The 14,031-nt window shown below is 48.6% G+C and overlaps 1 protein-coding gene across 4 annotated transcripts in view; it reads left to right on the plus strand.

Annotated features, from left to right (window-relative positions):
• The window catches only part of LOC140388518 (copine-9-like), a 604,903-nt gene that overhangs the window by 498,344 nt on the left and 92,528 nt on the right, over positions 1–14,031 (plus strand). For all 4 annotated transcript variants that reach the window (XM_072472866.1, XM_072472865.1, XM_072472867.1 and 1 more), the window contains one exon: positions 13,529–13,582. In XM_072472866.1, the coding sequence (XP_072328967.1) occupies positions 13,529–13,582 (54 nt within the window). The remainder of the gene's footprint in view (positions 1–13,528; positions 13,583–14,031) is intronic.

The following is a 14,031-nucleotide window of genomic DNA, read 5'->3' on the forward strand; positions in this document are numbered from 1 at the left end:
GCCTTCAGGTGACATCCTGATGGCGTCCCAATGGCATGCAGCATACTCAGCAATGATGCTGTTTTGCAAGGGGCGGAGCATTCGAAAACAGGCGCCGCCCCCAATTTCGGCGCCAAAAGGGTTTCTCCGGCCAATCGCCGAATGCGATTTCACCGTCGGCAATCAGAGAATCCTCTCCAGCCAGAGGTGAATTGCAGCTAGATCAGGAAGCAATGCACAATCCTTCAGCATGCAAATCTATGCATGGCAAAGACTATGAGGGATTCCCGAGGGAATCCCACAATCAGTCCACCATTTTGAGCTGGTGGCCCAATAACGAGGTCCCATGGCTGGCCAACCCCCCCCCCCCCCCCCGCCTGCATCTCAAACAATAGGGGGACCCCCCAGAGGCCCACTGAATAGGGAGACCCCCACAGAGCCCCCAGAAATGAGATCCTTGTCAGGAAGCCCCCCCCCAAAAAACAGAGACCTGTCTGGAAGCAGGAAAGCAGTCCAGAGAGAGGCAGTGAAAAAAACTACTGTTGTAACACTCAACAGGGCGTACACCTGCTGGCTCAGACAGAGGAAGCACCAATTGTCAATTCCTGGAAAGAGAAAGCAGCGACCTGTGTTAAAACCCCTTAGATCGTTGAGTTGGTCAATGTCCCTCACTGGGCTGTGATTGACAACTTCCACAAACACACAGCTGTGAGCTTGCTTCATTCATCTTCCTTCATGGCTCAGTAACTCTGAAATGCTCTGACGACAATGTTTACAAACATCAACCGCTTCAAAGAGAGTTGAGTGCATGCCAATCAGCCCCCTTCATGCTTGAGTGATGTTGAATTGCTCAGCTGGAAATTGACAGCACTTAACTCTCCAGTCACACAAACATTTAATTAAACACACTTAAAACAATACAGAGACCTGTACCCCATGGCTTATCCCTGGTAAGACCCCCCCCAACAGTATCCAAAGCGGTATACTTGTGACTAAGGGGAACGACCACAGGAGATCCCTGTACTGACTGCTTCCTCCCAGTCCCTCTCACCGTCATCCATCTATCTTTATTCTTCGGAGTAACTACATTCCTGAAGCTTCTATCTATGACCACCTCTGCCTCCCGAATGATCCAAAGTTCATCCAGCTCCAGCTCCAGTTCCCTAACGCGGTTTCTGAGGAGCTGGAGATGGGTGCACTTCCCACAGATGAAATCAGCAGGGACACTGACGGCGTCCCTCACCTCAAATATTCTGCAGGAGGAACATTGCACTATCTTCCCTGCCATCCTCCCGAGATAAAAAAAGAAAAAGCTTACCTGTTATTCACTCCCCTTCTCAGCAAGGACTCACTCAGCAACCTCTGCACCCCGCACGATAACACCTGAGGGAAAAGAAAAGAAAAACTACTTACCAGTCACCAGCCAATCCCTTACCTGCAGGCTGTGACGTCACGGTTCAACTTCTTTCTAATTCTACCTGCCCTCGAGCTTTCCCCTTGATCTTTACAGCGGTTGGGTTTTTTTGGTGAGAGGAGGGGGTAGGGAGGGAAACACTGAAGAAGTGTTTCGGGTTTAAGTGTCACTTGACAACAGCTCCTCCACAAACCACCTTCAACTTAGGATGACCACAATGCACGTATGCAAATTTCACCCGCAACAGCCAATCAGCATCTCCGCTATACTGCCCTCTGCTGGATGCTGTTGCTCAGAAGGGAAGGGGGGAGAGGAGTAGAGCATTAGTCATTGGAGACTCCACAGTTAGGGGGATAGATAGGAGATTCTGTGGGAACGAGAGAGACTCACGGTTGGTGTGTTGCCTCCCAAGTGCCAGGGTGCGTGATGTCTCGGATCGTGTTTTCGGGATCCTTAAGGGGGAGGAGGAGCAGCCCCAAGTCGTGGTCCACATAGGTACCAACGACATAGGTAGGAAAAGGGATAGGGCTGTAAGGCAGGAATTCAGGGAGCTAGGGTGGAAACTTAGATCTAGGACAAACAGAGTTACTATCTCTGGGTTGTTATCCGTGGCACGTGCTAGCGAGACGAGGAATAGGGAGAGAGAGGAGTTGAACACGTGGCTACAGGGATGGTGCAGGAGGGAGGGTTTCAGATTTCTGGATAATTGGGGCTCATTCTGGGATCGGTGGGACCTCTACAAACGGGATGGTCTACACCTGGACCAGAGGGGTTCCAATATCCTGGGGAGGGGGGGGAAATTTGCTAATGCTCTTCGGGAGAGTTTAAACTAGTTCAGCAGGGGTTTGACAACCTGAATTGTAGCTCCAGTATACAGGAGGTTGAGAGTAGTGAGGTTATGAGTAAGGTTTCAAAGTTGCAGGAGTGTACCGGCAGGCAGGAAGGTGGTTTAAAGTGTGTCTTCTTCAATGCCAGGAGCATCCGGAATAAGGTGGGTGAACTTGCGGCATGGGTTGGTACCTGGGACATCGATGTTGTGGCCATTTCGGAGACAAGGATAGAGCAGGGAGAGGAATGGTTGTTGCAGGTGCCGGGGTTTAGATATTTCAGTAAGCTCAGGGAAGGTGGTAAAAGAGGGGGAGGGGTGGCATTGTTAGTCAAGGACAGTATTACGGTGGCAGAAAGGACGTTTGATGAGGACTCGCCTACTGAGGTAGTATGGGCTGAGGTTAGAAACAGGAAAGGAGAGGTCACCTTGTTAGGGGTTTTCTATAGGCCTCCAAAAAGTTCCAGAGATGTAGACGAAAGGATTGCAAAGATGATTCTGGATAGGAGCAAAAGCAACAGCATAGTTGTTATGGGGGTCTGCAGGGGATGGGCACAATGGAAATGTGGAGCTTGTTCAAGGAACAGCTACTGCGTGTCCTTGATAAGTATGTACCTGTCAGGCAGGGAGGAAGTGGTCGAGTCAGGGAAACGTGGTTTACTAAAGCAGTCGAAAAACTTGTCAAGAGGAAGAAGGAGGCTTATGTAAAGATGAGACATGAAGGTTCAGTTAGGGCACTCGAGAGTTACAAGTTAGCTAGGAAGGACGTAAAGAGAGAGCTAAGAAGAGCCAGGAGGGGACATGAGAAGTCTTTGGCAGGTAGGATCAAGGATAACCCTAACGCTTTCTATAGATATGTCAGGAATAAAAGAATGACTAGGGTAAGAGTAGGGACAGTCAAGGACAGTAGTGGAAAGTTGTGCGTGGAGACCGAGGAGATAGGAGAGGTGCTAAATGAATATTTTTCGTCAGTATTCGCACAGGAAAAAGACAATGTTGTTGAGGAGAATACTGAGATTCAGGCTACTAGACTAGAAGGGTTTGAGGTCCATAAAGAGGTGTTAGCAATTCTGGAAAGTGTGAAAATAGATAAGTCCCCTGGGCCGGATGGGATTTATCCTAGGATTCTCTGGGAAGTTAGGGAGGAGATTGCTGAGCCTTTGGCTTTGATCTTTAAGTCATCTTTGTCTACAGGAATAGTGCCAGAAGACTGGGGGATAGCAAATGTTGTCCCCTTGTTCAAGAAGGGGATTAGAGACAACCCTGGTAACTATAGACCAGTGAGCCTTACTTCTGTTGTGGGCAAAATCTTGGAAAGGTTTACAAGAGATAGGATGTATAATCATCTGGAAAGGAATAATTTGATTAGAGATAGTTAACACGGTTTTGTGAAGGGTAGGCCGTGCCTCACAAACCTTATTGAGTTCTTTGAGAAGGTGACCAAACAGGTGGATGAGGGTAAAGCAGTTGATGTGGTGTATATGGATTTCAGTAAAATGTTTGATAAGGTTCCCCATGGTAGGCTACTGCAGAAAATACGGAGGCATGGGATTCAGGGTGATTTAACAATTTGGATCAGAGATTGGCTAGCTGGAAGAAGACAAAGGGTGGTGGTTGATGGGAAATGTTCAGACTGGAGTCCAGTTACTAGTGGTGTACCACAAGGATCTGTTTTGGGGCCACTGCTGTTTGTCATTTTTATAAATGACCTGGAGGAGGGCGTAGAAGGATGGGTGAGTAAATTTGCAGATGACACTAAAGTTGGTGGAGTTGTGGACAGTGCGGAAGGATGTTACAAGTTACAGAGGGACATAGATAAGCTGCAGCGCTGGGCTGAGAGGTGGCAAATGGAGTATAATGCAGAAAAGTGTGAGGTGATTCATTTTGGAAGGAATAACAGGAAGACAGAGTACTGGGCTAATGGTAAGATTCTTGGCAGTGTGGATGAGCAGAGAGATCTCGATGTCCATGTACATAGATCCCTGAAAGTTGCCACCCAGATTGAGAGGGTTGTTAAGAAGGCGTACGGTGTGTTCGCTTTTATTGGTAGAGGGATTGAGGTTCGGAGCCATGAGGTCATGTTGCAGCTGTACAAAACTCTGGTGCAGCCGCATTTGGAGTATTGCGTGCAATTCTGGTCGCCGCATTATAGGAAGGATGTGGAAGCATTGGAAAGGGTGCAAAGGAGACTTACCAGGATGTTGCCTGGTATGGAGGGAAGATCTTATGAGGAAAGGCTGAGGGACATGAGGCTGTTTTTGTTAGAGAGAAGGTTAAGAGGTGACCTAATTGAGGCATACAAGATGATCTCCCCGGTTCTATCAGCGAGTGCCCACCGCTATCTATCCTCACTTCGTCAATTTTGTGGGCCCTGGGGAGTTTCTCTCTGGGCGAGCCCACACTTAGAATTATTTTCATCACCAAGGAGCTGAACTCGCTGCCAGACCGGCTCCTCAGAGATTGGGCCACCATTTTGAAAGGATGCCCTGACCTCTAAGTGAGCTTGAGGGTCCCTACACCCCTCACCCTGGGTAATGTCACCTCCCACACACACGGGCAATACCCCACACCCCCAAGTGAGGACACCCTGCTATGGGGTCACTGAGGCCCCCCCACTTTCAAGCCTTCTCATGCCCCCTTTCGGGCCTCCCCTTTCAGGACCCCCCTCCCCCTTCATTCCCTCGGCCACCTTCTGGAGGTCCCTTAATAGAACATAGAACATACAGTGAAGAAGGAGGCCATTCGGCCCATTGAGTCTGTACCGACCCACTCAAGCCTTCACTTCCTCCCTATCCCCACAACCCAATTACCCCTCCTAACCTTTTTAGACACTGATCGCAATTTATCATGGCCAATCCACCTAACCTGCACGTCTTTGGACTGTGGGAGGAAACCGGTGCACCTGGAGGAAACCCACGCAGACACGGGGAGAACGCGCAGACTCCGCACATACAGCGACCCAGCGGGGAATCGAACCTGGGACCCTGGCGCTGTGAAGCCACAGTGCTATCCATTTGTGCTATCGTGCTGCCCTCTGGAATACCTGCCCTTCACCCTCCCCCACTCATCCAATCACCCTCCATCCCTCCTTTCATAGGCATGACCCCCTTCAGGCCCCGGCCCTTGGTGTTTCCACCCTGGCAGTGCCACCTTGGTAGTTCCTGGGTAGCAGTGCCGCCAGTCTGGCAGTGCCAAGGTGCCTCGGGTGTCAGAGGGAGAGCCAGGGTGCCACCCTGCCCTGATCCTGGCCACCCAGGGGTCTCCAATGGCCTGGGAGAGCCCCCAGATGCGGTGAAGCTTGTCCACGTTTGTGTGGAGCAGTACTAATCGCCGCCAGCTAGATCACGGGAGGCCATTGATCGGGTTTCCATCTCTCTAATGAGGTGGTGATTGCCCTTAATTGGCCTCAATTAGTTTCACGCCGCGTCTAGGCGGGATCTGGATCCCACCAACGGGAGCGGGCCCGGTTAGATGTCAAACCGCTCGGCGCAGGTGGGGTTCCCGAATCGGGCCTCTCACCCGATCTAACCGGCCCACATGAATCTGCGCCGGGCACAACACAGCCGTTAAATCGTGCCCGAAATCTCTTCATGGCCTTGATCTTCCTCTCGCCTCCTCCAGTATTCTAGCTCCCCCTCCCATCTGTACTCTCTCTCTCAGGTGTCTTGTGCATTCTCCCCTCCCTTCAGCACACATTGGCAGCTGTGGCTTCAGCCACTTGTGGCCCCTCATTCTGGAATTCCTTACCAAAACCCCTCCGTCCCTCCACCTCCCTTCTCCTTTCGGTCTGGCCCTAGAACCCATCACTTGAACCCAGCTTTTGCCCGCACTTCCTAATTGTTCCTTTGGCTTGGCAGCTTTTTTTACCCCTTATGCTTCTGTGAGATTCCTCGGGGAATTTTTCTACATTAACATTGCTGTGAAAACACAGATTGAGATAATGCTTCCTGCTGTTGGCTGCAATCAATGTCTGAAACTAATCCTCTCCTCTCGGAGAGAAATGACAGCCCTTTAAAAGTTCAAGAGGCTAATGTGGCTGACTACTTAATAGTTATAATGGCATTTTATGAATAATACAGGAAGCAAAGACCTATCTAAATATGATAAAACCCATTACTCTCGCAGCATCAATGGTTAGGTTTTCAATAACTTTTAAATGCAGATTCCCTAGACATAATGTGGAATATGTTAGAGAATAGAGTGGGACAGAAAAGATGGATTTGACTGTGCTCACCTGTTTACAAACCTGCTTAATGTTATGTGTTGGAGGGGAATTCAAGACTGAACAAGTTGGTTATTGGGCTTCGCTGCATCATTTAATTTTAGTCATGACCGTGGGAAAGAGCAGGGCTTTTGCCGGATTAGTATAGCTGTAACACTGTTGGTTCCATTAGGCAGTGACGGTCCTTTCTGGCTAATTAGGGGCCATTTCTGTTTTTCTTTTCCCAGGTAAGTGCACTGATCTTCATCAGACTTGGTGCTAACCACGTTAGCCAACTCCATGAACTTCATTTCTGAAATAGGCTTTGTTATAGGTGTCAACACCACCTGGAAGTTCCTGAAAAATCTCAATCATCAAACCGATGCAACATCTCTAGTTCGACACCTCAGCTACTCTGCAGAATCGATGCGACTGCTGCCTTTCCCCATCGATGGCGCGGCACAGTAGCATGGTGGTCAGTACAGTTGCTTCACAACTCCAGGGTCCCAGGTTCGATTCCCGGCTTGGGTCACTGTCTGTGCGGAGTCTGCACGTTCTCCCCGTGTCTGCGTGGGTTTCCCCCGGGTGCTCCGGTTTCCTCCCACATTCCAAAGATGTGCAGGTTAGGTGGATTGGCCATGCTAAAATTGCCCTTAGGTTAGGTGGGGTTACTGGGCTACGGGGATAGGATGGAGGTGTGGGCTTAAATGGGGTGCTCTTTCCAAGAGCCTTTGCAGACTCGATGGGCTGAATGACCTCCTTCTGTACTGTAGATTCTATGATTCTATGATAGGGTCATCCTGCCTCTTGCGTTTTCTACCGCAACCTATTTTCATAGAATTTACAGTGCAGAACCTGATGATATTGCACATGGCGGAGGATCGAAGAGGATCAGCAGCTCTCCAGACTTTCCCCAACAAATTTATAACTTGCAAGGTTTTCATAGAATCCCTACAGTGCAGAAGGAGGCCATTCGGCCCATCAAGTCTGCACCAACCCTCTGAAAGAGCACCCCACCTAGGCCCACACCCCCGTCCTCTCCCTGCAACCCCATAACCCCATCTAACCTTTGGACTCTAAGGGGCAATTTAGCATCAGCTTTCCACCTAACCTGCACATCTTTGGACTGTGGGCGGAAACCGGAGCACCAGAGGAAACCCACGCAGACATGGGGAGAACGTGCATCTCATTATCACCTCTCCCCAGCCACCCGCCCCCCCCCCAAACATTCCCAGCTAAATGCAGCAACAAATGAAGTTGACCTGACAGAGCTGCTTCAAAAATTCAGAACTCTCAGCCTGAAAGATCCCATTTGTTTTAAAGCTTGTCTATCTGGCTCTACTCTCTGACAGACTTAGCTATGACAAAGAGTCCTCCAGACTCAGAACGTTAGCGTCCTTCTCTCTCCACTGATGCTGTCAGTCCTTCTGAGGTTGTCCAGTGTTTTCTACTTTTGTTTCAGATTCCAGAATCTGCAGTCATTTGCTTTTATCTTAAGTCCTAAGCTCCGGCAGTTTAGCTTGGATGATGAGAACTCTGTTTGAAACACTCATCCCGAGTCCCTTAGTTCCAGTGTTTGGAACCATCTGCCCCCCTTTCCCAGGTCCTGGTTGGAGGTGCTGGAGCAGTGCTCTGGTGTGCCCTGGTAGCACTACACCCCTGGATTATGTAAAAGTGGGATGTGAGAAGGATTATGAATGAGGAGACACCATCATCTGTGATGGCTTTCAGCCCTGCTGTAGGCCACTGACTCAGCAGTGGGCTGAACCAATAATAGCCAGCAGACTTCTCCACGGGGTTAGGACATGCAGGGCCATCGTTCCCCATGGGGTTAGGACATGCAGGGCCACCTCACCACTCCAATTAATTCCCGCTGCCTCTGGTTGTCCTGAAAGATAGGTGCCAGTGAGTTTTGTACAATCATTTTGGCTGATGTGGTTATCATGGTCGAATAGCTGGCAGTTTGTGCAATCTGCAAGATGTGAATATTAGGTATCAATTGATTGATAGCAATTGTTGATAAGTGAATGAAGGGGGTGTGGTGAATTGAGAATTTGATAGGATTTTCTTGATAGATTTTCCTTGGAGCTGAGGAGACTGAGGGGGGACATGTTTGAGATGTATCAAATTATAAGGGGCATAGATAGAGTAGACAGGAACAAACCTGTCTCCTTGGTGGAGGGGACAATGACCAGGGGGCATAGATTTAAGGTAAGGGACAGGATGCTTAGAGGGGATGTGAGGGGAAACCTCTGGGTAAACAGGTTTTCACTCACATCCCCTCTAAATCTCCTGCCCCTTACCTTAAATCTATGCCCACTGGTCATTGACCCCCCTCCACCAAGGGGACAAGTTTGTTCCTGTCTACTCTATCTATGCTCACTATTTTCCAGGTCAAATTCTCTTCAACCATGACTCCCAGCACCTGCTCCAGCCACACTGTACCTCTGCTTTAAAAGAACATTCACTTCACGTGGTCCCCACTGACCCATCCAGCCAATGAACAATGCAGTTAGCGCTGGCTGTACACAGAGACCATTCAAATGAGCAGCCAGCACAAAGGTGATAGCCTACTGTATTGTCACCAAATATAGGCTAATCAAGGAATGCAATCCCCGTACATGTCCTCGGGGGCTATCTAATTTAACCCATGTCGGCTTTGCGAGTCCCAGTCAGGAACAAGGTGGGTGTAATTAGCAATCCGTCTGTTCACATCTGTGGCATAGGTTTGAAACCAGCCTAAACTGAAAAGATACAAACACCCTTTCTCAGATGTCTGTGAGAATCTTCTGTGAAATTACTCACAGAAGCATGGAATGATGCAGCACAGAACAAGGCCATTTGGCCTCTCGAGCCCATGCTGGCTTCCTGCAGGAGCAGTGTAGATAGTTCCACTCCTCTGCCCCTTCCCCAAAGCCCTGCAAAGGGACGGGGAGGGAGGAGGACCGCCTCGTGAACCTGCTCCGGGGCATGGAAAAACTGGCCATAAACATGTCCAGGCAGAGGGAAACCAAGGGGATCATCCCATAGAATTTACAGTGCAGAAGGAGGCCATTCGGCCCATCGAGTCTGCACCGCCCCTTGGAAGGGGCACCCCACTTAAGCCCATACTTCCAACCTACCCCAGTAACCCCACCTAACCTCTTTTGGACACTAAGGGCAATTTAGCACAGCCAATCCACCTAACCTGCACATCTTTGGACTGTGGGAGGAAACCGGAGCACCCGGAGGAAACCCACGCAGACAAGGGGAAAACATGCAGACTCCGCACAGACAGTGACCCAAGCCAGGAATTGAACCTGGGACCCTGGAGCTGTGAAGCAACTGTGCTAACCACTGCACAATTGTGCTGCCCTGACTGTCTGCCCCTCTTCTGCAGCTTCATTTGCAGCAGGTATGCCTAGAGAGGGAGCATGCAAAGTCCACAGCACCATCAAGGCCTTCCGTGCAAAGTGGGCACTGTAGGGTCAGGGGCGCCCTTCAGGTACTTATCCAGTTCTCTTTTGAGAGCCTCCATTGAATCTCTATGACAGTGCATTCCAGATCGTAACCAAACGTTTCCTTTGGTTCTTTTGGCATTCACGTTAACTCTGTGTCCTCTGGTTCTTGACCCTCCTGCCAACGGAAACAATCCCTTCTCTATCCAGAAGAGTGGCAGTGTGGTATTACCACTGGACAAGTAATCCAGAGATAAAAGCAAATTACTGTGGATGATGAAATCTGAAACAAACAACAGGAAATGCTGGAAAATCTCAAGGGGTCTGACAGCATCTGGGAAGGGAGAACTGAGCTAACGTTTTGAGTTTGGATAACTCTTCATCTGAGCCAGAGAGAACTGGAAATAGGATGAGATTTATACTGTTGTTGAGGGGGGGGCGGGGGGGGGGTGGGGAGTGATGAACACTAGAGCTGGATAAAAGGCCAGGGATAGGTGGAGGCTAGGGAGAGATTGACAAAGGTGTCGTGGACAAAAAGACAAAGGGAATGCCCACATCCCATGAATTTAAAAAAAATTTGAGATCAGTGCTTCCCGATTGGAGGCATGACAATTGCCATGACCCCATGTCCGATTGCGGGGGAAAAGCCTGTGAGAGCGAGGGGCTGAGTATTGTTTAAACTTCATGTATTTTTAAAAACCTACATCTTTGGTGAGTATTTTGGCGCAAGAATTAGTGCGTCAGGTATTAGTCATTTAGGCCATGCCCACTATTTTATTTAAAAACGAGGAGTCAAAGGGGCCTTACAGCTGTTAACATTCAGCCTGAGCTCCATGGCAGCCATTGCAGCTGCAGAGCTCGCGACCTCAGAATCTCACCTTGTGACTCCACTGGGAGTCATGACCTCACTTTGGGAGGCGCTGATCTGGACCCTTCATGATTTTGAGCAGTTCTATCAAAACTTCTCCCAATCCTCTCACCCTAAAGTGACCTTGTCCAGAATTGGACCTTGGACTTCCCATACCCAAATTGAAAATTACATTCCAGACCAATGAGCTTGGGGGAACAGCAATATAGGCTTGAATTTTCATCCTCAAGGTGGGTAGCGGAAGTGGGCAAAATGCTCGTCTCAGCCCACCCGCTTCAAGAGAGGATCCCACAAAGGCGGGATCTTCATAGCCAGGGGCTGCATATGAGCTGGAGTCAGGTAAACTAACCTGGGAAAGAGGTTGGAGACAGCCTCAAGGTCTGCCTGGTGCCGGGTCAGGCTGTTTAAAAGGCAAATGTTTCATCAAGGGTAATGGCTGTTTGGGCTCTCAACCAAGCCTCATTATGTATGCTTGTCTAAGAGTCCAGATACATTACTCAGGTTGGAACATCTGCACTTCAGAGAAAACATTGCTTGATTGACAGCCCAGTCCTCTGCAGTCGATTTCACAATTTTTATTTATGCAAGGTGAAGTGGTTTGAATGGCTTGTGGTTTCTGTTATTGATATTTTAAAGGGTTTGGGACGAATGATACTTTTATTACCTTGTAGTGAAATGGCTTTTTTTAACAGTAAAAAGTTATGAATGAAATTTTTTTTTTTTAATCCTTTTTTTCATACAACCGACTGTAACTATAGAGTTCATTGGTTCTATATAGTGTATAGTTGGTCACTGGGCACGGAAGCGTCACAGCTTAGCATAGGGAGCATGAGGAACTATGGGGTGTGGGTGAAGGGGCATAGCTTGGCATAGGGTCATGTGAAGGACCTTCTGAACTCGTCTTTTTAAAGGTCCCCTAATGCAGCATAGGATTCGTAACTCTTTGAAGGGTCGTGAACTATGACTCTTTAAAAATCTAGGTCTATTCCATGAAAATTGCAGAGGAGTAGGACATGGCTATCTCTGCAATGGAGCTGGCCACCTTAGGAGTGCCAGTTGTGGACTTTTGGACAGGAACCAGCCAGTATCATTTAAATTCAGTCCCAAAATTCAGACAGCCCTGGAATGGTTTGGAAATCCTGGAACTGAGCCCATTGTTCTGGTTTTAAAAAGCTCCCACCGACTTGGTAAAAATTCAGCCCATAGTTCCTATTGAGGGTGAACCCACATTGAGGGCGAGCCCAGGTATCAGAATTGGCTATAAGTTGACACCAATTGGCAGAAAACTAATGATTTATTGAGAGGCCATTAGGGGTAAGAAATGGGAAAGTTCACTCTGGTAGGAGCTGTGTTTATGAGAAAGACAAAGTTGCAATCATCAATCCCAGTATTAAACATAACTAGTCAGGCTCAAAAAATCCATTGGTTATTTGATTCCACTCCAGCTTTTTGGGTGCCCATACAGGCTGGTCAAATACAAACAGCTCAGCATGAACATAGAGTCCGCAGGCCTCTCCTCAGATAACATTAGATTTAATTAACCAACTATTAGCCTTCACATTACTCAATCCTCCTGAGCCAGCACAAACACCCAGCATTGCAGATTGCTCAAAGGCACCTGATCGAATGCTGATGGGTTCAATCACTGTTCCATTTTTTAAAAAAGTGATTTTTGCAAACTTATGAAACAGAAATGGAGGAAGAATGCACAAATCCTCTGATCTGCCTATTGATTGCATTTCAGATTGACCTCCTGGGGTCTTGCTGGCTGTGTGCTGTCGAATGCTGAGCGTCGTGTAATCTAATCTATAAGAATTAAACCGATTGAATATCCTAAAGGACCATTGATCCCATAGAGTAGGTATTTGCTGCTCCTGGAACATACTGCTTTAAACCCTCCGTAGAATCCCTACAGTGCAGAAGGAGGCCATTCAGCCCACTGAGTCTGCACTGACCCTCCAAAGGATGACCCTACCGAGGTCAACTCCCCCGCCCTATCCCCGTATCCCCACCTAACCTGCATATCTTTAGGCTGTGGGAGGAATCCAGAGCACGCAGAGGAAACCCACGCAGACACGGGAGAATGTGCAAACTCCACACTGACACTCAAGGCCAGAAGCGAACCCGGGTCTCTGGTGCTGTGAGGCAGTGCTGCCCCCACTGTGCCACCATGCCAATTCCAGATTGGCATAATGGCAGCTGCCAGCGAACTGATTCCCTAACCAGGTACTCCCACTGAGGGGTGAGTGGTTCTGACAGGTGTCACCAGTCAGGAAATGCCCGCAATTTCCTGACCAGAGCTGCAAGCACAGCGCCTCGCTGGAATTGTCCCATTCCCGACATCAATCCTCATCTCGGGTGCGACAAAGATTTGTACTTATTTTTATCACGTGCAATATTCAAATTGTTAAAATATAAGAATATTTACCAACGTTAGAGGTAAGGTGCCCGGGTGCCAGAGGGAGAGCCCGGGTGTCACCCTTCCGTGTCCCTGACCACCTCGGGGTCTCCAATGGCCTGGCAGAGCCCCCAGGTACCGACTAGCCCACATTTGTGTGGACCAGTACAAAATGGTGCCTTGTTGCGGCCTCGCTGGGGAGACAGTTGGTTCTTGGGCACCGGGAGAATCCGGCACGTGCATATTTAAATTGCGAAGTCTCTAGCATCACGAATGTCGCAAGAGACCTCTCGCGAGATTCAACGGCTTTGTCGCGACACCAAGTCGAGCGAGACGAGGCCGGCAAATTACGCCCGACGTTTCGAGCCCAATATGACTTCTTCTGAACTCTTTTGTTTCCTTTAGGTTTTAAATCCAAAGAAAAGAGGGAAAAAGAAGAAGTATATCAATTCTGGAACGGTGAGTACCAACAACAAATGGGTCGCTGAAGCAGAGCGAGGTGGGGAGATAGGGGTGGTGCAATAGTGAAATACCTTAAAAGCACTGAAAAAAGGCTTACAATAACATAATCCTCCTTGTCTGCGGCTTCTCTTTCCACCACCATACTATTACCTGGATCTACATGTTGCGCCTTTGGCGATATCATCCACAGACCTGCGGTTAACTTCTAATGTATGTTGATGACATCCACCTCTACCTCTCCATTGCTCCTCTTGATCTCACATGTGCTTTATGCCATTAGACAGTTTGTCTAGTTTTGGATGATATGGATGTTCATCCAGTATTGGGAGACTGAAGTCATTTCCCTTGGTCACTACAACAAACTATACTCTTGAAATCAATTCCATTCCCTTCCCAGCCACTGTATTATGCTGAAGCAAACCAATCACAATCTCAGCATTCTATTC

Source organism: Scyliorhinus torazame, chromosome 13 (genome assembly GCF_047496885.1).
Source record: "Scyliorhinus torazame isolate Kashiwa2021f chromosome 13, sScyTor2.1, whole genome shotgun sequence".
Classification (NCBI taxonomy): Eukaryota; Metazoa; Chordata; class Chondrichthyes; order Carcharhiniformes; family Scyliorhinidae; genus Scyliorhinus; species Scyliorhinus torazame.